Genomic DNA, 24,531 nt, shown 5'->3' with positions numbered 1-24,531 from the left:
GCAAAAAGATCTTTCCAACTCGAAGTTTTTGTCTTAAAGGTTTTACTCATTCTGGTTTGAAGCAGCAGCAAAGGTACTGTAACTGTAAAAAGAGTGGAAAGACAAAACTTACGTGATATCCTTTTAATTTGCTTCATAGGTGTGAAAGTGGTGTGTGCATTAATTCTTGTACTGTGTTCTCTCCATAGTGACAAACTAAAGGAGAGGAGGAAGTCTGTCTCAATCAAAAAAATATATATATATATGTACTCTTAACTTTTTTCAGGAAAAAGGAAGCTTGTGAATAAATAATAATAAAGTTTTTTGTTATTGAAATAACCTTGGAGTGAGTGACTTTATACACTGGAAGGTGTGTTCCTGTTAAGTAAAGCAAATCCAATTGTACCCTCAAGTTTTAAAAGAGGATTTTTTTCTAAGTCAGTAACTCTGTGTTCAGATGAACAAGAAAAATAAGTTATTGGTATTTCAAACATCCTACTGGTACCTGGGTTCAGCACCCGTTGAAATGACAGCAGGGTGTTCACTTATCGAAAATGTTGTTTTCAGGCTGTCCACAAAATCCAGTGGACTTGTGTGTCCATCGAACTGAGATTATGGTTTTAAGAACTCTTCCTCTACAAGCAGAGAAGCTTTAAATTGATTCTGTTTAAAATGAGAGCTGAGCCCCCAGGGAACTGGGAGATTATCTGCACCTTTGAGCTGCTGCTTTGCACCCTTCTCTAGGTGCATCCTGTGAGTTGGGTGGTGCTTTTACAATAGAAAGTGGCTTTTTGTGTTTTCAGCAGATATAAACCACAAACAGAACATGAATGGAGCTTGCTGTAAAGCTTTATATGAAGATAATTAATAGGACCAGGACTACTTTGGCCTTTCTTGGGGTGGGGGGGGGATGGGGACAGAGCCCTTTAAGTAAATAAATAGATAAAAATCCTGTATAGAAAATGAAAAGGTAAGCGTGTGTGTGTGGAGGCTATTCTTTTCTGCATGTTGAATAATACTGAATATGCGGAGCACTAATCCTGGTTGGTTTCTTGAATACAGCTGCAGCAATTTTAATAAATTGAAATTAGTTTTGTTTTTCCTAATATTTTGTACTCTTATATGAAACATGGAAAATCTAATTTGAAGTAGAGCAGAACTTGACTTTTATCACCTCTTCTGTACTGCAAACAAAAGTTACTTGCAAAGCCTTAAGCTGCATTTGAAGTAGTAACTTTTGTGAGCTCCTCTGTTCTAGTTTGTATTGTTTTCCATTTTGGAGGACGTAGAAAGAATGCTGCTTTCAGTAACTTAAAAAGTTAATTAAAGTCATACTTAGAAAACTGGCTACCAGCATATGCTATTTTGTGCATCTCTTCCTCATTACAGTGCTTGTATATGAAGATTCAGGTTAGGTTGTTGACGTTACACTTCCATCAGCTGTAGTGATACTTGTTGACTGATGAGGTCAGTGCGTACTTAAAATATTAAGGGTCAAAAAGAGTTGTGTTCCAGTGAGATGCATCCTGTGCTGGGTGGGAGGTAGGTAATCTATTTTTTTGTATAGATGCTAATAAAGTACTTGGGGAGAAATTTCTAAAGATACAAGCTCTAAAGCTTACCTTACAGGTTTGGCTGTATGTGGGTCATTTTAGGGGGAGAGGGAGGGGGGAGAAGGTGTGTTTTGTTTTCACATTTCCTGGCTTTGCCGGGGGTGGGGGGGGGGAGCTGTTTTAAGGATAATACATGGGATTATTAGTTGAAGAATGATGTCAAAGCTAGGAATACCTTGTGTACCCTGCACATAGGATTTCAGGTTTGTAAAGAAACTCATGTGCTCAAGTGAGTCTAATTCTGAGATCTGTTCTAGGAATTATAGTTTCTTATGGGCTGGGTAGGGGGGCAGAGATATCCGGGAGGGGGGGAGGGTGCTCCTCCTTCTCCTGCCCTTGTCTGTAAAAGTATGCCAGTTTGGATGTAGTTGTTATGAATGCAGGGTAGAAAAGTTTCTAGGTTTTGAGATAACTACTGAAGAATGTTACGCAAAAGATGGACTTTATATAGTGCCCTAACAGTCATCTTTGCCAGTCATGTGCTGATTGCTCTGTTTGTGCACACGCAAAGGGAAGGCCATGGACGCCCAACTGCAAGAGTGTTTTGCACACTAAAATATAATGTCACTGTTGCAGTTAAATGCCTCTGGGGAGTACGAATCCAGGAGGAAAGGAAGGGTTTAAAACTTCTTAGTTTTGGATAATTTAAATACAAAGTCATGCTGGATATCACAATTGCCATACATAAGCACCCACTGAAAGTATAGGAGGAGTTTGTGGGCAGAGGAAGCCACTGTGCAGTAAGGAAATAAAAGGCTTGTAGAGTAAAAGAGAATGTGATCCTGTAATCTAGCAGTGAAGATGCCCTTTTGGGGGAAGGGGAGAAGCTTCAGTTTCTTCCTCCACACACTGTAATTGACTTAAATGTGTAATCTAAAATAATTTGAAACCACAAATTTGGCACCCTGGGTGGCTGTTCCCTTTTCTTGGAACTGCTTCTAAGCTCCTTTTCGCTGTGTGCTCTCTGAACCTATAGGCCCTACAGTAACATTTGTAGCAAGTGTAATGTTTTCACAGTTCTGCAGTAACTGCCTGTGTGAATGTTCTTACCATGACTTGAGTTAGTGTGTACTTTTTACCATGTGCTGCCTTTATCTTACCCTGAAGTACTGTAGAGCTAAAATGTGATCTACTGGACAATTATCATTTAAAAAGTGTTTTTGAAAATCAGTTTAACTTACCTTATAATAACTTGTTCCTGAAGCATTTTTCTGATGTGGAAACTAAACTCAGGTGCCCCCTCTTCCCCTCTGCAAAAAATGGGTGCAGTAAGGGAATTGCTGCTGAAAATACTCCTAATGCCTTGCCTAGCCTGTGATCAAGAGCAACTGCTTCAGTAGCTGAGAAGATGATAAATTCGTCTGTGGCCCATTTGGTCTTTGTTTTCCAAGATTTCCCTTCCACCTGCCCCCTCCCCCCCCACCCCCCTGCAAGTTATGCTGAGTGCTGGTGTAAATTCTTGTTTAAAGAACTCTTTAAAAAAAAGAGTCCTCTTTGAAATTAGGATGTTGTGATCAAAAAAACCAAGGAGATAGCCCTTGAAGGTTTTTTACAAAAATGTGGGAATTCTAAAGAAGCAAGCTTCTGCTTCTGTCCTTCCTGAGGTTGTAAATAATTTAGTAATTGAAGAAGGGTAAAGATTGAGGCCAGAACAGTGGATTCCCCAGTGAAGGTCATGGCAGTTCCCATTTTCAATTTAATTTTGCCCTTTTCTATCCTATTAACCTTGAAATTGCTTGTTTGCTGCTCCTGTTCATAGGATAATAGATGTCTAACGTTTGTGTATCATGCATAAGGATGTGTCTTCCAGCAAGCTGTCAGATAATGGGGTGTTTCTGAAAAGGCATTGTGAGACTTGAGTTGCAAATGTGACAACGGTTGGAGTTTTCTGTTAACTTTTCAAAGTTAGATTTCTTGGGTGTGTGCACGACACTTCTCAGTTCCTTTAATGTATTTATAACATTTAATGAGACTAGTACTTAAAACCATAATTGTGTATATGCAGCTAATGCCTAGCAGTTTTCAGGCAATCTGTTTGAATCTCCGGAGTGCTATGCCAATGCAAATAGTAATCTCCTTGATTTCAGTGGGATTTATAGCTGCGGATAACTTCACATGCTCACAAATAAGACTTTTCAGATTTAGCTCAGGATGTGTTTTTTTGTTTCTTTTTTAGGGGAAGAGGGAGATCTTATAACACACTGAATGCTTTGATACTTTCGTAAGAATTATAAATGGAGTCAGAAGAACATACAAAGTCCATGGGCACAGAAACTACAGTGGAAAAAGAAATTAGTCTTTTGGGCCAGAATTCTGAGACAAATTTCTGCTGGTTTTTGGTTACCTTATGCCAGAATAATTTTTACCAAGGATTAATTTGACACAGTGGCAAAACCTGTTAGCATCTAAGAACAGGTAGCTGTGACTCATAAAAATATTGTTTACTGGTTGCATAAATGACAAACTCTAATAGTACGATTAAGGCATTGCTTTAAATATGGAAGTTGCACTGTTTTAACTAAATGCTAGCCTTATGTTGTTATCGCTTCTAAATTATTATGATTTATGTGAGGACCAGTCTCAGGGTTTGCTATATAAGTGAGGACTGTTAGCTAGAAAGCAGTGAAGGTTGTGGGTCCCTTAATGTTTTAGAACTTGTAAATAATGCCAGATAACTGCGACTCTTTCCCTCTTTTTTTGAAAACAATTGATTTAAAAATGCTTCCGGAACTTGCCCAAACCAGTATTTTTAGCTCTTTACCTGTAGCACATTCTTATTATTAAACAGTTTTTTGTTTGTTTCTGAAGTGACTGAAGTGATTAAGCTATACTCAGATGTGCACACGTTCACATGATTGTTAATGAAAACTGTCTTCAATGTTACAAGATGCTTGCATAAATATTTTCTAAAATGGGTTCAAAAATGTAAATGTTACAAAATTACATTTGGGGTGTGGGGAGGAGAGAGGGGAACCTGGGTTTCTTAAAATAAAGATTCTAGCATTCAATGCTGCACTTGACATACTTGGATTTGTTTTTGAGTCCTTGCCCATCTGTGGGCACTGGGCTAAGCATCCTTCTCAGGCCTGTTTTTAACTTAGTCTTGAAAACCTCGCAATATTCCTTGTTTAGTCCATGATTGTTTCTAGTTACTGCAGTAGTATAGATCTGGAAACACTGATTGATTAAATTAATTAAAACAATCTTTAATTCTCTGTTCTTCCTGCTCCCGCAGTTGTTCATATCTGATTTTTCATATACACGCTTTTTTTTTGTTGTTCCTTATGGCAAATGATACCACTCACATATTTTCTCTTTTCATTGTCAGAGGGGTTGCTTTTGCTTCTTTTCTAACCTGTATCAAATTCATGGAAGAGGATAGATAAGCTATTCTCCACCTCACCTGCTGTGCCAGCTTGAAGTCTTTTCTCTCCCCTTCCCCTCAAATCCCCAGAACTTGAAAACTGTTCTGCTGTTCATTCAGTCCTGCACTTCATGTTGGGGTAGCAGCTGGGAAATCCTCCTTCTCCATTACTCAGGTTGGGGCTGTGCAAGTACTTCCAGGTGAAATCATTTCATTGCTCTCCTGATGAAAGGCAGGAGCTTTCAGATTTGACCAGCGGTTGGTCTTTACCCCTGTACTCTAGATGTTTACTGGCAGGCACTAAAATATACTGTTTGCTTAGACAGTTCTGGTGTGTGTGTGCGTGTGTCTCACAGAAAAGTCACTGTACATGGTATACCAAATTTTTGTTTGCAGTAACTGAGCTGTACAACTTACTTTTTCCTTCATTTCCTTAGTGCCCTTCTTAGGAAGGTGATGCATTTATGAGGTCAAAGCAAAGGCTTATATAATGTCTAGAGCCGAGATGCTGACCGCAGCCTGATGAATATTTTGTGATACTTTTTTAGTAAGTCATTCTTTGGAAAACCTACTGGTGTGGCTTTTCTGTGTCACACAAGCTTTTATGATGGTGTTCTGATTAACTGCAGTGGGTGATTGTTTATAGAGGTAATTTTGCCTCTGCATTTTTTTTGCCTGAAGGGAAGGGGGAACACATCTGAGACTCTTAATCTTCTTAGTGTGAATGTTTGAATATAAATGCTTGGTTTAACATTTGTACTGTAGTTGCAGCAAGACTAAGTATCTCCTATCAAAGTCTCTAATCATTCATTTGATAGTGTAAAGTAATACAATCTGTTTAACACTGTATATATTTCAGAAATGTATATAAAATACTATATTTTACAATCTAATCCTGTCTTTAATACCTACTGTAGGGGACTGAGAATGTAGGCTTGGGCAAACAAATCTGTGTGTGCATCAGGAGAGTTCTTACCCATGGGTATGACTCAAAATTACTGATGACAGTAAAATTACCATTTGATATGGTACTGGGTTTTTATGTCACCTAAAGGGTTGATCGAGTATGATAGTTGGATGTATGATGTTTAATGGCTATTGTTCAATTTCTAATTGGAAAGTAATATTAAAAATTGGTTTATAGGTGCTGAACTGATGGTCTGTTTTTTGTTTTTTTTGTTTTTTTAAGTGTTTTAGTGTTTAGTGGTTTGACTGCATTTTGTGAATCTTCAGTTTCTGAATGTAACTGCTTGCTGACTGAGATCTCTGCAAGTTTGCCCCTACTGCGATTGAAAGTAGGCAGTTATTTGAATAGGACAACCTCTTAAATTTGGATGTACAATTTATAGTGACCAGAAATAGGATATGGTATCTCTTGTCTTTAGAATTACTCATTTGTTATCTTGAAGAAAAAAATGAAACACTTATGGAAGTAGTAATTTAGCTTGTTTCCAAAATTAAATGGATGAAAAATTTTTTTCAGCTTGTTAGCTGTGTTGAAGAAATAGTACATTTTCAGCCCTGTCTTCAGTGACAGAACATAGAATATAGTCTTAAAGTTTTTGTATCATTACTAACGTGATTCTGAAATATTAGATGGAAATTTTATTTTCCTTTATTTTCCTTTTAAACTGAGATTGAGTAGCAAGATAAATATTTTTGGTTTATTTAGTATAAAATGTTGCTGGATCAAATAACTGGCCATACTAGTCTCTGTAAGAGAGAGACTGGAATTAGTCTTTACTTCAACTAACCATTATTTTCCAGAGGATAATAATGATACTTGATAACTACATTTTGGAAGGAATAGTGGTGGTCAAGACTTGAAAAGAGATACAGACAGGAGGTATGTTTCTCTTCCAATCATGTTCTGGCCCAGTCAAAAACAACTTTTCTTCCAAATTATCCTAGTTAACAGTTGTGAGTCAAAAATAATCCTACTATCAGTATAAATATAGTTGCACTTTAGCTGCAGTTCACCTAAGTTTTATTTACTGTTCAGAGGGGCATGTGTTTATTCTTAATTTTCAGTCATCACTAGGTCAGAGATCAGACCACATAATATTCAGATGGTTATTAATATAAGTGGCTCAAAAATACATATTGGAGCTGTAAGATCTTTGAAAACCTGTGCATAAAGTGATAGGATTTGTAACCTCTTTATTATTAGGTTTGGTGTGGGGACATCAGTCTTTCTAGCCCTGAACTGCCAACAACCTTTGTCCTTTATGTTACCTTTAGTTAAAAACAAAGGGGGGGAGGCTGAAAGCGGGAAGTACATGAATTTTGGCTAATGGCCATGTCTTTCCTAGAGCAAGAAAAAGTCCTGGTAAGATAAATGAGATTGTGGACCTGGATTTGTTTCATTATATGAACAATATGTCATATTTTGTAAATTATTTATCAGAGTAAGCATTTCTGAAATGGCTAAAGCACTGTTATATCAAAGGGAAAGTAAGAGTGGTATGATTGCCAAGATTAGGGTTTTTTTTTACTGGAGTCCACTAAAAGAAAGACATTACTTTCAAAATCATCTGCAATTAAGGAGCATTCACAAGATGCTGCAAGGGAGCAGTTTTAGATGGATAGCTCTGGATTGGTTTTTGTGCCCCTGTGACTATTGGTGTCTGAGTAAACAAACCAAAAGCTGATTTTTAGTAGTTTCTTTATTTTTATATATACGTATATATAAAAATTTATACCATTTTGCTCTGAATACTAGTCTGTTAGAAGTATAATGATGGGACAGGTCTATTGAATTGTGATTTATTATTGGCAAGAACAGTGACTAATGGTTTTATCATCTGTATTTGCATCATTTTTAACTTGCAAGTGAAAGATTCTGCAAGTAGTGTGTACATCCTTTTCCAGCGATAAAATTGATCTCATTCAATGTCATCCTGCCATAACTGACAAAGAATATCAATAATGTATTTTTTATTTTCTTGAAGCATGACTGAATTGCAAATCTCCCAACTTTATCATTTTCACAATTATTTTTCTCAAAGTAGCAATTTGATATTTCCACTATCCATAATGGTGGTGTTAGTAAGAATAAGGATTGCAGAAGTTTATTTCTATTTGGCACAAGAAAGTGATGTTTCAGTTTTCTTTTGTAGTTTATGGAAGAAAACAGATAACTTGACGCTCACTGAAAGTGTACTACTCTGACTATATTTTGAATGTATATGCTTTGGGGTATACATGTATGCCAATATTCTAATAATTGGATTTTGAAAAGACAAACAGCAGATAGACCTTCTGAGCACTAAGCTTTCAGAAAAATACTCCCCCCACCCCTTAATGCTGTACCTCAGGGTACATCTATATAAAGTGTTTTTAGTTTAGTGTAGGGGCATTTGTGCTCCTGTAGTTTGGGTAGGATAATTTTATCATGACAGGTTCAGTGTTCTTTGGATTCTGCTGCTTGATTTAAGCTGCTCCTAAAGCTTGCTAGTATGAGCTAGTTTCAGTGTCTGTGTTATGGTGTGTTGAGGTATAAGGACACATCTACATGAACTGTTGCATTCTCAAGAATATCCTTAAAAACAACCACCCCCTTCTTCCCCAAACTGTAATGGAGCACAGAATTGTAGAATGATTAAAGAGAGTCTGCTGCTTTATAGAAGTGTAATGGCATACAGTGGAAAATTAAGAAATGGAGGTGAAAACAAGGTATAATTAATTTCATATATAAAACTAGTACTATTGCTCCACTAAATTCAGAAACTATGAATTTCCAAAGAAACTTTTGATTTTTTGGGGGGTTGTTGTGATGCTAACTCTGCTGGAAGCCAATCAAGGGAAGTATTCCTCATTACTTTGAGTATGCCATTTGAAGAAACAGTTATACCTAGCTCTATCTGTTGTGTTAGGTTTCCAAACTTTAGAGAAGGCTTTTATTGTTCTCTTGCGCTCTCTCTCTCTCTCTCTTTTTTTTTTTGGGGGGGGGAGGGGGAATGATGCAGATAACTAGTTTCATTAACATTCTGAAATGTACTGCAGAACTTAAATATTTAAATCTTTGATAGTTTGCCACATGGCAGATTAGGAAGATTAGGAAGTAAATTCATATAGATTCTCAATCCTTTTGAGTGTGTACAGCTTCTACATTTTGAAAAGTTTGCATGTTTGTCTTACTCTGCATAGTATAGCTGGAGAACGTTTGTAGGCTGGAGGGTTTTGTTTAAAAACTATTACTTATCTTGTAGAATGGAAGAATATGCAAGCTGTATTAAAGGTCAGTTTGCATATCTGTATACTCTTATAGCTTAAAAATAAGCAGTTTTCTATGTGTTCTGGAGTTGAATTTTTGTGTTCAAGAATAATGTCCTTAAGTTCTAACTTTTCCTCTGTGTGTGTGTGTGTGCGCGTGCGCTTTTTTTTTGGCTTGTTTTTTGTTAACGCTAGTCTTAGCGAAAAGGAAAGGTCTGTGTGAATTAGTACACAAGGTTGCTAATTATGGATTAATATTTACAAAATATCTTAAGATAATAAATTTTGCCATGCTAAGGTAATGCAAAATGGGCATTTATCTTAGTAAATAATATGTAGTACAATAAGAGGTCAGTTAAATCTGATATTCTAAGCTTAGGTATTTGAGAAACCAAAAAGGCCACTGAGAATGATTTGCCCATCTCTGTAGCTTTCGTTAAGTTTTATTTGTTTGTTTGGGTTTTTTGGTTTTGGGGTTTTTTTTTGTTTTTTTTTGCTTAGTAAAGCTAACTGTCATTTGTTTATTTTTAAATCTAGCCACGAGCTGATCCCATTCCAATATGTAGCTTTTGTTTGGGGACGAAAGAATCAAATCGTGAAAAAAAACCAGAAGAACTGTTGTCTTGTGCTGACTGTGGCAGCAGTGGTAAGTTGGTTGAATTTACAAATGTTACAAAATGTTTATGAATAGTTATTTTTTTTAAGGGATTACAAATATTCTTTTTAAATTGGAATGTCATCCTCTGGACGTAAATCTAGAACCAAAACACGACAAAAAAGGCTAAAACTTTTGACTAAAAATTTGTAATCTAGACAACTACAAATGAGATGTTTGAAATCATATTTAGGTGTGAAGTGTAGATGTGCTGAGTAAGTTAACAGGGGACTAGATTTCTGAAATGTAGGAATTTTGTGATGGTTTGCGATCTACCTTTTATCTAAAAACTCATAATTTGTAACCAAATGATGGTCAAGAATTTTGCTTTCACTGATTTACTGCCTTTAAGAACCTGGGAAAGAGGGGGGGGGGAATAATTGTGTAGCAGTCTTTGCAGATATGCATCCTGCATATTTAATTTTTTAAATAAAATTCTTTTATTATTGGAGTGGCAATTTGAATAGTATTTCAAATAACTTACTAAAGGTGTTAGTGAAACATCTGTCTGTTTTTCCTTGACATGGTATATGTGTGTTTTGAGGGGAAAAGACAGTTTAAAGAGGAACAGGTTTTTTGGCTGCTAACACATGAAAATTACTGAATTGGAGAAATATTTTAAAAGTGCAAAGGATTCTAGCAGTTAGCGAGCTGGATGCTTACCTTCCTATGAAGTTATATAAATAAAGCAAAACTTAAAGCCAAAGAAATGAACTACAAAAAAAACCAAAAACTAACTCTTTCTTCATATTCTTTAGCTATTGTCAGAAACTGGCTTCCCCCTTCACTAGTTTCCATTGCTGTGCCCAGTGTTTATAGTCTGATAACATGAGTTTTTATATCAAGAACTTTTGTCATGATGTATAGGCAGGTTTTCAATATTAAATCCTTATTTTTCCCCTTCAAAGAATTGCTCTAATTGGTATAGCAGGGTTCAAATTTTTTGCCTGTTCCTTAAAATGTATTTGTAAGGATGGTGGTAGAGCTATAATATTAGCAGGTACAGTAACCGGTATGCAGGGAGTGTTTGAAGAAGAAGGGTTACTATGTTGTGATTTGTGCCTTTTGGGAACCATGGTGTCTTATTCTCTGCCAAATTTGCAAATTGATGATGGTGGCAAACCAGAGGCTACCACTTGTCAGGCACAAGGTGACGATGGTCTGCTGATCGCATGTACCTTGCCCTGTTGTGTAGTAATGGCTCTTGCTGACTTCTTGCACCTGTTCTGAATGCAGGTGGTTCTCCTGAAAAAGTCATCATGTGGATTAATATTTAAAACAAAATATTGTAGCACAATGCATCATTCTAAGTACTGCTTATGCATGGATGATATCCAGCATGTTCTTGGCCTAGATTATTTCAGAGAGGCTGGCTAATCTTTTTAGCCAGTCTTTGCCATAAGTTTTTTCTGGTGTAGATGTGGAGTTTGAGATATGAAAATCTCTGATCAGTTTAGCTATTCTGGAAAAAATTCCCTGTGTGAGTAGCTTTATACTGGAAGAGGAGTCATTTGGCTGGTATTTTATGTTGCTCAGGTGGACTGCTTTTAATTGTGCTGGTAAAATAGCTTCTGCCCCCGTAAGCTACCACTGCATAAGGGAATACTTTTCACAAAGCTTTTTGCAATGCAGACCATCCCTTCCCAGCTAACAGATAAACCAGTGGTCGTAATGGTTAAGGAGTTGCAAACTGCAACTTCCAACTGCTTGCTGCTACCCCTTCCTCTGAGCTGGTGCATGTGATTGCATGTGAACTGGATTGAGGAACAAATGTAGTCTGAAAAACTATCAAGTTTCTTGCTGGATCGGTTCCCCGGTCAGGTTCACAGCACAGCCGTATGAACTCCTGTGCCAGCCTGAAGAAGGAGGAAGTGCTCGGGAGGGGAATGAGTAGAGAAGTGCTAGGGACTGCTTAAGGCAGCAGCACTTTTGAGGGCTGGAAGTGAAAACATTCCTTGAGTGGCTGTATTGCGTGTTCAGTGTCTTTAAATGTGAAGTACCTATATATCATTATTTCATAAGTGTGTTGCTGAGGATAATAAAGCTACTGCACTGTAATGGAGAACTACATAAGTACCTGAATAAAAACTAAACAGTGTGGATCTCTAAACCAAAAGTGTGTTTTCAGTTAATTAGGGTACATTTTTCCATTGTCTGCTTCTGAATCTGTCACCAAGGTAAGGTGGTGTTCTGTTTGTTTGGTTTTTAATTGGTGTGTTTCCTAATATATTTAAGTAAATGACTAAACACTGAAGTAAGGAAGCTTTTGGCTTTTTCCTGGTAGGGAAAAAGAAACCCCATAGGTTTCTTTAAACTGTCTTACTTACGGTTTACAGTATTTCTGTACTTTCAAATCTGTGTTTTAGTATTTGGAAGTTTAATAGAATTTACACTTGGTTATAATCCTCTGGTGGTTCTGCAAACACAGTTTATATTAATCAGGTGATCTTAGATATCAGCTATTTTGTATTGTAATAATTTTCTGGTAGTTCTAAGGCACATTAAAACTGGAAGCCTTGACTTTCATGGATCAGCTTCCATTTGAATTAACACTGATACATTCTCTCTGCCTCATTAAGACTAAATTATCTTTAATTAGCTCCTCAGATGTATTAGATATACAGAATGAAATGTTGAGACTGCCAGTCAGATTGCTGGATGGGTAAACTTCAGCTACTGATGCCTAACTAGAATAAAAACCAATCTCAGTGCAACATATAAATAGCAAAACTTCACTCAAGTGAAGGTTTATTGTAATTGGATTTGTAGTTTTGCACATTGCAGTGCATCTCAAAGCTAGTCTTACTGTATAACAAACAGAAATTGCATGTTGCACACAGTAAGCAGATTGTAGTTCACTTGATCAGAGATTAAATTGCAGTGCCCACTACTGGCATGTCTGCTTTCCCTTATGTTTTTCTATCCATTATTTATGTCCCTTCAAGTTATGGTTCTCTGATCTAAGAAACAAGGGAAACTTTCTAGATATCTGCTTTTTTTTTTTTTTTTTTTGGGGGGGGGGGCAGCATTTGGGAAGGTTATATATTTGGGCAGTGGAAATAAGATGCACTGCTGTGTCATTCTGACCAGGATGTGTTCTGAAGGAGTAAAATGACAGAAATGTGAGAAAACAAATCCTAAGTACCAAAGCAAATAGTGCTTCTCTCCTAAGTCTTGTTTTCCCCATCTTTTGACTTTGAAAAATCAGCAGACTTGAGAACAGGAATCAAACTCTACTCCCATTTTCCCCAACCAAGTTATAAATAACTGGGGATATTAGCATATCTAATTTAGCACAGTACACATTTGTCACTAATGTAATACTTTTTTAATTTAAAACATTATCTGTTTTGTCACAAATCCTTTGAAGAATAAACATAAGGCTCAATTTAGCAATGAGGTGAAAAAGTGGACAGGTTAAAGGACTTGTCTAGGTCACGAAGGAGTGAGTTTCTGTTTTAACTTTCAGATCTCACCTATTTTTACCACAGTAATGTAAAGGCAGCCAGTGTATCTCAAATCTTACCCTTTTCTGACTGGGGTGGATAATAGTGGAGTTTTTAAAGCAGAGATTTACTGAAAAATAAACTGATGTCCATTCCTGGTGAAAACTGACAATCTCACACAGTCTAGATTTCCTGTAATCTGTGAAATTTGTGTGGCACTTCAAAATATTGATGTTGCTGAGGTTTAAAAAGAAAGTCAAGTGGTTGAACTGGGGCTAATTACTGTCTAAACACCTGAAACTAGAGATTGATCAAGTAGTGAAAACCTCTTGGCAGATGTATCCACTTTTGGATACACAGAAGATAGTATTTTCTTGATTTCGGCTCGGCTCACCCAGTCCCGAGATATTGGGAATCTTTCCCTCTTCAACTCTTTGAAATGTAAAAAGCCTAGCTGTAAAATTACTGAAGGTCACAGTGACTCAGTTTAACTGACTAACCTACAAAAGCAGTCAAACCGAAAGTCCCTTCTAAAAATGAAACCTGTGCTGATTAGTTTCATGTCTATTAGGCGTAACTCACTTTTTGTTAATGTCACTTTTGCACTATGTAAATTTGTGTCCACAATAGTAAAAAAACTTTTGTTACCTGCTTATAAAGAACAATAGCATATCATATTTTTGAAATCTGAAAATGTCAGTGCGCTCTCTGCTAGTGTTTACCTAGGGAAGTGTATGAAAGAATATGACAAATGCATGGTGATACTTCCCATGTACAGTCCAGTTATTTGTGGCTCAAGGACTTTGAGTCACAGGCAGAATCTGTGTTTAATCCCAGTGGCTGCTTTTTGGTGAATTTTTGTCTAATAATACAACCCTTAAAGATATAAAGAAATGTGTGTTAAGCTATGTAATTGCTTCTATGTTGGCTGATAACAGGGAAATAAAGTAATCCCATTATACATAATATGTGCATAGTTACCAACCGGTGAGACTCAACCTTTCTTAGGTAAGTAACTGAAAAGGGTAAACGTAAGGGAAAGTTAAAATCGGCAATTTAAACCACAGCTTTCTTGCTTGTTGAAATAAATCATTTTTGTGTAGAATAGATGCATTAAATTCAAGGTATGTGTATGGAGGCAATTGGCTTATGATAACACTTTAACATGTTAATATAGCTGTTCAGTCATGGTTGATGAAATAAGACTTTTTATTATATTGATTATTAATATCAGCCACTCCAGGGAACTTTTTTTCTTCTTGTTTAGTGGATTTTTTTTTTAATGAAGCACTTGTTAAGCTTCAGTGCAACGGATAATGTAGCATTGAACTAAACTATGCAGTTACCCAGTGCATTTGTCGTTGTCACGAGGAATAGTCACATTGTAAGTGCATAATCAGTTTTAAACACAAAAATCTGTTAGTGTCTGTTAAACTTTACGCTAAGAATCAAAAGGCAATGTTTTTCAATATCTTTTTTATTTTAAAAACTACTCTATTGATGAATTTATTCTTGATTGTTCTTTACTAATTGATTATATTCCTGCTTTTTATTTTGGGGTCATGTGATATTTGGGTTGTTCTAACTCTTTTAAAGTTTAACAAAAAGTGGGTTAAACCTTGGGTGCGCACACTGAAAGGAGGTGATCAGTGCAGGTTTCAAATTTTAAAGCGTTTCTTTCATTCAGTCAGTCATCTTTGTGGTCCATGCCTCAGTCTCTTGAAAGATGAAAACAAGAAATGCTTATGGATTAACCTGTATCCTTTTTTGTCATGGTTTAGCTCAGTCCTGGACTGGGAAATATACAGTGGATGTAACATGGAGGAGAAAGTCCGGATCACCGTGACCAGAAAATTAACTGGAATAAAGCACATGCAGTTTCTTTTCCTGGCTCTGACAATGAGACGAAAGCATCCCTCGTGCATATAACACTGCTGCAGCCATCTATAAGTGCAGCACAGCATCAGGGTTCTTACCTTTCTGACAACTTATAGGTTCATGTCCTTCATAATCTCTGAATGTAATACTAGCAAAAAGTACCTCCCTGGAAAGGGTTTACCCTTTCCTATTTAGCAGTGCTTTTATCTCTCTGGATTAAGAGTAATTCTGTTGAGGCTGTTGAAGACATGGAAAGTCATTGCCAGTATTGTCTGAGATGTTGTATGTGTTCAGGTGTCTGATATCTTGCATTAATTGGAAATGTTACTATTTAGGCCTTATAAACTACCATGAAAAGAAGATGGCCCTACCAGGGAATAAAATACAATTTCATGGGAGAAGATAGTTCAGCTACTGTTTTTCTTTTGTTTTAAACCCTCTTTTGTAATAAAGTTCTCCTGACAATTGCCCATTTCACTTTTTTTCTTCTTACTGCTCTGAAACTTTGCTGATTATGTATAATCAAACAATACATTGAAATGAAAAATGCATATAGCTTGACTATTAAGCTTCTGTGGTAGATCCTTGGAATATTTAGAGACAAATTACTAATAGAGCTTTATATAAAGCTTTCATCTGGATTTATATTGCATTGTTATAAAAAGAGTGGGTTCAGGTTAACGGAAATAACTTTTTCGGAACCAATGGCAGTTTAAGTGAAAACATAATTTCAATCCTAGGTGCTTATGAAATCTATTTACACATGTCAGTTACAGTGAAAGTCAACATTCTACTTCTCTTGACACTTGTTTTATGGCAGTTATTCCATATTTTCTTTGCATGAGGTAAAGAAGTTAATGTATTGCAAGTTCGGAAAACAGCCAGAGCTCTTAGGGTTCCAGTGGAGCTGGCTGCATCCTGTGTTGAACATAAGAATCAAATCTCTCTTAAATCTCAAGAAACTTCAAATATTTTGTTTTTCAGGGCATCCATCATGTTTGAAATTCTGTCCTGAGTTAACAACAAATGTGAAGGCCTTAAGGTGGCAGTGTATTGAATGCAAGACATGTAGTGCATGTAGGATCCAAGGCAAAAATGCAGTAAGTTACTATTCAGCTTTATCTAACTTTGTTGACCCTGGCTTTATACTTGGCACATGTGGAAATACAAATTTCTGATGTACAGTCTCTAGCAATACTGTATTAAGTCTCTTTTTCTCTCTTTGTCCCCCTTCCCCCCCCTCCCCCCCCAATTTAGGATAACATGCTCTTTTGCGACTCCTGTGATAGAGGATTCCACATGGAGTGCTGTGACCCACCACTTTCCCGAATGCCAAAAGGTGATAATGAAAATCCTTTCATTCAGTTTTTTCTCATGTTAAGTGACCAAAACCTCTTGAGCATGCTAATTATTTTTCAATTGGTAAACACTAGAGTTTCAATCAAGTCAAAGCCAAGACTTTCTTTTTCTTTACCTGAGGTTTATTCTTGGGAACACAAGTTCTATGGTCAATTCCATAATGCCAATTGAGTTCTTGGGCTGTTTGTTAAAAGCGAAGTTTTGCAAAGGTTGTAGTTGAAAACGTTTGGGGTATATACACAAATACAAAAATCCTTAAAACTCAAAAAGCCAAAATCTCAAAAATTCAAAAAGCCTCCTTCATACCTTTTCTAATGGTAACTTAAAAAAACAAACAAAACACCTGTATCTTCAGGTTCTGTGTTTTATCTCTAGATTTCTGGTATTTAGTACATTTTGTATCTGCTATTGCATCTTTATGACTTTCCCTATTTAATTTTAAAATTGTGCAAAGAGTCTTTTTTCAACTTTTTTAAATCCCCTAGCCTTATTTACAGTAAACACATGTTAAGACATGATCATCTAACATTAAAAGGCTGACAAATTGAAGTTGTTCTATATTTAAAAAAAAAAAAGTGTGATCTGTTAGTTTCTTTACAGCACTTAGCTTAGGTTGCTTTGTAATTTGCATGTAATTTTTTTTACCTGAATTATCTGTGTCTGAAGAAAGATCTAGCTAGTGTAAGGAGAGGCAAGTTAAAACCAAAATTCTTCTGGAACCCATTTGCTCACCATCTTTTCTGTGATCTTTGTCACTTCTCCCTTTCCAGGAGTGCTTTGCTTTCAAAAATTCCAAAATACTGGTAGAAGGGGTTCATTTGGCCACTTTTCCTTCCATATGCCCTGTTTGGAAGAGAATTTGTTGCATACTTGGCATGTATCTCAGTAGACACTTGCAGTACAAATTAAATAGGTTGTGTAAGATTAATTTTTTTCCTCTTTGTGTAGGAATGTGGATTTGCCAGGTCTGTAGACCAAAGAAAAAAGGGAGAAAGCTACTTCATGAGAAAGCTGCCCAAATTAGGCGACGATATGCAAAACCTATTGGACGACCGAAAAATAAACTAAAGCAACGAATGTTGTAGGTTTCTCTTTAATTTTTTTTAACATTTCTCAGAACATAATTTTACAGAAGTTGATCCAAACTCAACTAGTTTTTAACTGTGATTCAATTTGGGGAAAAGAAATGATGAGAAGTAATCCTAGTGTACACATTTCGGTCTGATGGCCAGTAACTTCTTAATTATAGTGGTTAATTTTTGACCTTATGTCAGAAAATGATGGGGTGGGGCGGGGGGGAAACCTTTATATAACTTACTCTTATAAACTTACTCTTACAAATGCAGTATTCTTTTTAATGAAACTTGTACCTATAACAGGTACGAGCAAAAGTTTGTACAATAATGTGACACAACTATCTTTTAAATGTAACTTAAATTAACTGAAGCATGTACAGAGTCCACACCAAGTGGATAATAAATAGCTGATTACCTATGTCCAACTTCAGGACACTGTTCTGCTCAAAGTTCTGCTTGAAAAACAGTGTAAAAGTAAGCTTGATATCAGTCCATATCAGCTCACAAAACCCATTCCCAACAGCAAGCTATGTAAGTACGACAGAAGTTCTGGCTTCAGTGTTACTCTGGAAAAAAAAGATTACTTGAATTGTCCTGTTAAGCAGCCACTGGTTACTAGGGGAAGAGGCTGCAATTCCTTTTGCTTCTCAAGATTATCTCTTTATCTAAGACAAGAGTGCTGTAATTCTTCTGGCGTCTATCTTTCCAGGCAACACTGTATTTGGACATCTTAAGGCTTCATTGGAGGATTGTTTAGGTAGATTTCAAAAGCTGAGCTGATGTTACATTCAGTGTTAAACAGGAACAGATTCTATGTTAATGCTAGCAGCATGTTGTCCTCATCACATGTTCCTATTCACATACAAATTTCCTCTTCTCCTCCTATTTAAGTATCTCTTTGGCCATGTCAACTGAAAAGCTTTCTGGCTCTATCTACTCATTCTGTTATGTGGTTGTTACCCTACCATTTTTCTCTACAGCCTAAAAACTTGTCTGGTATTCTTCAGAGTTGCATGCTACCTGCTGTAAAATTGTGGTAGATTTTGCCAGATAAGAATTTCTGGAGCCAGTGCAGCCAGCATGTAGTACTTCCGGTGTTTTTTTTTAATTTTTTCTTTCCTTTTTTTTTTGACCTTTACAGTATAGCACACTAGCCTAGTTGATGTACCCAATGCAGTGCAGGTTGCTATGTTCTTGTTCCCCTTCTTTCTATCTGCTGGGATCTCTTGTTTTGGCCTTTTTGGTCCGTGTCCTGAAGTTCAAGAGTTGTTGCTTTAGGAAAGTAGTACAGGACAAAGATGGTTTATGGCACTACATGAAAGCGAAAAATCTAGAGTTGGAGTGGAAAATGTGTGTTAAAGAAGGGTAGAGCATTCTTTTAATTCTCCCTTCTCTTCCCAACTAAATAACTTACATATTTGAAGCATTCAGTCATTAGAATAGCCATACAACTTTCAGCATTTTAACATCTTGAATTTCCTGTACATTATTGTGTGTGCATGATAAAACTCCCTATATCTCTAACTACACCTGTGCTTTTTCCCCTTTGAGAACTCCTAAGCCTTCAGCTGGAGGTGGTGGTTTGAATATAGTACTGCCCTCTTACTTCTCTTAAAACATGTCCCTGGTTTGGGCATTCCACAGGGATTTTAGCAGGAATGCCTGTCTGACACTGTAATTGTGCCTTTTCTCCTTCCTCCAACATGTAAGGGATAAGTCGGTAAGCTTGAGTGGCTTTTGCTGTTGTGTTGAGCTACTGGTATTCTGAGCTCCAGCTTTTATTAAACATTGTGTTAAAAGAAGCAGAAGTCCTTTTAGTTTTGCATGATGATTATGAGTATAAAGACTTACATCCTCACATGCTACAGAGAAGGAAAGATAGAGTAGTGCTTTAAGGGTGGGGGATTCTTATCTTTGCATAATGAATATTTGCAATACTCTAGACATATTTCTATTATTGTGATTTTTTAATATACATAGAACAAAGTAATCTTGTTTTGGAAGAGTAACAGGAGATGGAATAAGAGAAGAGATTTTCATGGAATCCTGTTTAAAAATGATAATAGGGTATGGAAGATAATGTTGTAAATAACTGAGCAATCACATGAAGTACAGCAAGATTGGCTAATGTCACTTAGGCCTTTTCATGTAGTATAAGGAAAAACTATCCAGAAGTACTGGAATAATTTTTTGCCTATTGAACATCTGTAGGAAGCCCTTCATGGGCAAATTACTGTGTAGGATTAACTAAAACCAGGTGTGTGTCAACCTCTGGCACTGGTGATTAGCACATGTGGTAGGAAGAATAGATCTTGCTATGGACACAAGCTTATGGCACCAAAGAATTCAAAAGACTTAGTAGTTTTTTGTGTTGCTGCCGCTTAGAGCTAACCAAATTTAAGGATGTGTGAGTGGAAAAGGGGCCAGTTTTTAGACTGGGCCACTGGAGTTCAGCAAACCAGATGGTAGCCCCAGGCTGTTCCATCTCTAATTAAAAGTAACCTGTAGGAATTAATTACTTCAGCATTGCAATTAAGAAGGCAAAATCTGTGGAAGAAAACTTTCCTCTGCAAAATAAGCTAACTTCAAAGAAAGGGATGAAAAAAGGGAAATAGAATTGTTGGGTTTAACTATATAGCCTTGTTCAGGTATGCAGTTTGATCGTACCTCCTGATACCTATTTCTTCAAATATTTTTAAATGTTTGGTTTTTGTACACTTAAAATATACTACTTTTCAGTGTATTCTTCAGTGATGTTTTTCACTCATTAGCAGTCAGCTAAATTGGCACTTTTGCTGTCACAAGTGTCGGCTTGCAGCATGCCCTTTATCTTACTAGCCTTTTAGGTAATATTCACCCCTTTTCCTCCTCAACATATTCCATATTAGGCTCAGTCAGTTTATGGCTCTTCTTTGATCACTACTTGGTCTTACGATTTTGCTCCTTCCCTCTTTATATATATATTTTCTTTTTGCTATTATTATAATTCCTGAAGAAAATGGGTTGTTTCTTTGGTTTTGCTGCAATGCTATTCATAAACTGCCTCATTTTGCTTTTAGATCTTTGGTGGTCTTTTTTTAAATACTAGTGCTTATAGATGTAATCAAATAAGACTGTGGAAAAATGGCAGTTTCTTGAAAAACTGACTTGCTTTAAAGAATAATAGACTCTTTGTACAGTTTAAGTAAATGTTTTGATGAAGTTAATAAGGGTTTTGATATGCTGTATGTAATTTGTTAACACTGAACGTGGTGCATCTCCTTGTTGTGTGCAGTCACTTATATAGTGATGAAGCAGTTACTGTGCTCAGACATAATGCATTAATGTTTTTCTCCAAAGGCGCACACATTTCTGTCATACCTAAAAGTAGGTGGAGCCTGTATACTTGGGAGACTTTGCTATCCCAGCTGCTTCTATTTATATGTACTGTGAACTACCTTTTTAAAAAAAAAAAAAAAAAAAAGAAGTTAAGTGTCAGATGTTATGCCATAATGTGAATTTTATGTCCAAGGTGCATATGTCTTTCTAAATTTCTTTAAAGATTCTTTTAGGAAAATGGCGTAAGTAACTTGTATAAAACTGTAGTAGTATTTGCTAGTAGCTTTATATCTTTTTAATGCTGATTTTTATTTTCCAAACTTTTGCATAGGTCTGTAACCAGTGATGAAGGATCCATGAATGCATTCACAGGAAGGGGGTCACCTGGTAGGGGTCAAAAGACTAAAGTCTGTACCACACCTTCATCTGGTCATGCTGCATCTGTGAAGGATTCAAGCAGCAGATTGCCTGTTACAGACCCCACTCGGCCTGGTGCCACCACCAAAATCACCACCACCTCCACCTACATATCTGCCTCTACACTTAAAGTTAACAAGAAAACCAAAGGGCTCATTGATGGCCTTACTAAGTTTTTTACACCATCACCTGATGGTCGCAGATCACGAGGTGAAATAATAGACTTTTCAAAGCACTATCGTCCAAGGAAAAAGGTCTCTCAGAAACAGTCATGCACTTCTCTTGTGTTGGCTACAGGTACCACACAAAAGCTAAAACCTCCACCTTCTTCACTTCTACCCCCAACCCCCATCTCTGGTCAGAGCCCCAGTTCACAAAAATCCAGCACTTCCACTTCTTCTAACTCTCCCCAGAGTTCTTCCAGTCAGTCAAGTGCACCCTCCTTTAGTAGCCTTCCTAATAACAGTCAGCTAAAGGGACTTTTTGATGGACTTTCTCATATCTATACCACTCAGGGACAGTCTCGAAAAAAGGGACACCCAAGCTATGCACCACCCAAGCGTATGCGTCGTAAGCCAGAATTATCTTCCGCATCAAAATCTAATAGCCATTTCTATGGAAAGAAAGAGGTTAGAAGTAGGTTTATTTCTCATTCCTGTACCTCTGGATGGGGTATGTCTAGAGGACATGCTTTTAAAGCAATCGCTCACTTCAAGCGAACAACCTTCCTTAAAAAGCACAGGATTTTAGGCAGATTAAAGTATAAAGTGACCCCTCAAATGGGGACCCCCTCACCAGGGAAGGGGAGCTTGACAGACGGAAGGATTAAACCTGATCAGGATGATGGTAAGCAAAGGTCAAAGCGCCAACCAAACCTGCGTCCCGTCCAAAACCGAGATTCTTATTTTGTCACATAGGTCTTAGCTACTTCTCTTGTTCTTACTTCACTTTCATACAAAAGCAACGAAACTTTGACCTTGTATCTAATGCTGACTAAACCTCCAAAATGTTTTTTCTGACTAATACCACACCACCTTTTTATTATTTTTGCATCTGTAGTGACACTAGGAGCCCCGAGTGCCTTCATAATGTTGCTTATGGCTGTGTAGTACCGCATGAGTAGCCACTTTTCATGCTACTTCCTTGTTCTTTCCCATGCCCTTTCTCTGGCAGTAGTGCTGTCATCATGATTGTGTGCTGTCAGTGCTTATAATGATGGGCATTTCGATTCATTTCCCTCTGCTCCATTGCTTTTTCATGACCAACTCCATCCTGCCTCCACAACACTCAGTCTGTACTGCTGTAAAATACCTTTTTATGATTACTTTTATTTAAGAAAAAAATTATTTCTGATGTTTGAATGTACGCTTAGCTTAGCATTGGTCTCCAAATTTTTAAAGTTTTTGTTTAAATTAGCACTGAAAGGGCAGCTTTTTTCTCTTATTTTTATTATTATCTTGTAGAGTATCTTGCAATTTATTAGGAGACTTAGTTCCAGTGAAAAAATATATTCTATTTCATGAGGTTCAAAACTAATTTAGTAGAACTGGACTGTAAAAGCTCAGACAGGCAAGCAAGTAGTGAAAATAGCTCTTGCAACAGGAAATTACAAAACAAGAAGGGGGTAAGGATTCATTCCTGTTTAGAATTCCAAATTTAGTTAGAATGGGAGGTTGTAAGAGCTGTAGTTGCTACAATACTATTTAGGAGTATCACTCTGGAAAAGCACATGTAACCTGCATGTCTGAATAAGCTTTTTGCTGGTTTTAAATAACAGATACTGAAATCAAACTAAGCATCAAACAAGAAAATACAGATGTATTTCTGGTGGGAAGCAAGGACACTGTTACGCAAGAGGATTTGGAAGTATTTAAGCAGGCCCGGGAACTTTCCCTGGAGGTAAGCAGAGAGAGAGAAAGTTGTCATCAGTGTTACATAAAATGCAGTTATTTCTGGAAATAAAAACTTGATTAGTTTTCAGATGTCTGCTCATCTTCATTTTTGGTATATTCCTTTTGGCCCAATGCTTCATACTTGCTGTGCATTGAATTGGAGAGACACTTTATACAGTTGCATTCTGCTAGATTGGAGACAAGGCATTCCACTGGAGTGGGTCAGAAGAGTGACGCCTGCAATAGATTTTGAAAGATACGCTTGGAGTGTTTTGGACATAGGACTGCCACTGACTAAACATGGAGTTGCGTAGCTGACATCCTGGTCAGGACTGAGAGGATGTTGGTCAGTAAGAATGTGCCTTGATCACTTTTCTCTGCACAGAAAGCAGCCACTGTGAAAAGTTAAGTCTGTCCCATCAAATACTGTGTGTAAGAAGCAAACTGGGTTTGATGGTGGGCTCATTATTTTATTTTGCCCCATGATTTAACACATTTTAAGTTTAAAAACTATAGACTTTTTTTGGTAGTTGAAATGTTTGAGCTGAATCTGACTAAAACTTTATACCAGCTGGTGTTTATGCTTTTCTTTAGGATATATAATAGTAATCTAAAGCTTCCTGAGACTGAGCTGGTTTTCTTTGCCAAGAAAGCTCTAGACATGGCAGCTGAATCTTCCCTTAGCAAAAAGAGGCTTTTTCTTTTCTGCGTCAGTGAAATGAGCAAGCCTTGAAGGCTTCCGTGGTGGAAGAAGCTCTTTACAAGTCAATCATGAGGAAATTTTGCCCTTCAAGCAAGCAGTGTTTCTGGGAAGCAGGGTCAAAAGGGAGGTGCATATAATGCTGCAACTGCTGCTTTTAATAGAATTGTGTCATAAACCAGTATGTCTTTTATCTGTTTCAGTAATGAAAGTTGCTTAATTTTTTCAGGTTAGAGGTACAAGAACTGACATTACCTGGCATGGGTCAATGCATTGACCTTCATAGAGTCTTAATTCAGAGTGTTAACCACCAAATGCAAACCAAGTTTAAAGATCAACTTGATTGTTAGCTGGTATTTTCATTTGCTAATGGAACTGGTTCCTACCTCCTCTTCTTTTTTTCTTTCTGTCTTCATATGCAGTTCAAAAATGTTATATGGTAAGATTTCTAAAATTGGTATCACTTAATTTAAGTTTTTTCCATATTTATTCCTTCATTGTATTTAGCCAGCCCTCTAGAATCTAGCAGTCACTTTTTGATCAGCTCAACTTTTCTATGTCAGCTGAGGTTAATGTATTTTAGTGTATTATTGACTGTTATGAGATCAAATCCTGTGAA

The 24,531-nt window shown here is 36.8% G+C and overlaps 1 protein-coding gene across 13 annotated transcripts in view; it reads left to right on the top strand.

Moving 5' to 3' along the window:
* KAT6B (lysine acetyltransferase 6B) overlaps window positions 1-24,531 on the top strand; it is a 129,296-nt gene that overhangs the window by 58,842 nt on the left and 45,923 nt on the right. For 9 of the 13 annotated variants that reach the window (XM_067299891.1, XM_067299887.1, XM_067299893.1 and 6 more), the window contains 6 exons: window positions 9,709-9,817; window positions 16,135-16,250; window positions 16,408-16,489; window positions 17,458-17,590; window positions 21,235-22,166; window positions 23,098-23,219. In XM_067299891.1, coding sequence (XP_067155992.1) covers window positions 9,709-9,817; window positions 16,135-16,250; window positions 16,408-16,489; window positions 17,458-17,590; window positions 21,235-22,166; window positions 23,098-23,219 — 1,494 coding nt within the window. The remainder of the gene's footprint in view (window positions 1-9,708; window positions 9,818-16,134; window positions 16,251-16,407; window positions 16,490-17,457; window positions 17,591-21,234; window positions 22,167-23,097; window positions 23,220-24,531) is intronic. The other 4 variants (XM_067299897.1, XM_067299896.1, XM_067299895.1 and 1 more) reach the window with 3 other exon arrangements.

This window comes from Apteryx mantelli, chromosome 7, assembly GCF_036417845.1.
Source record: "Apteryx mantelli isolate bAptMan1 chromosome 7, bAptMan1.hap1, whole genome shotgun sequence".
Taxonomy (NCBI): domain Eukaryota; kingdom Metazoa; phylum Chordata; class Aves; order Apterygiformes; family Apterygidae; genus Apteryx; species Apteryx mantelli.
Note: the sequence above shows the minus strand (reverse complement) of the source record. Positions and strands in the feature narration are given on the sequence as shown.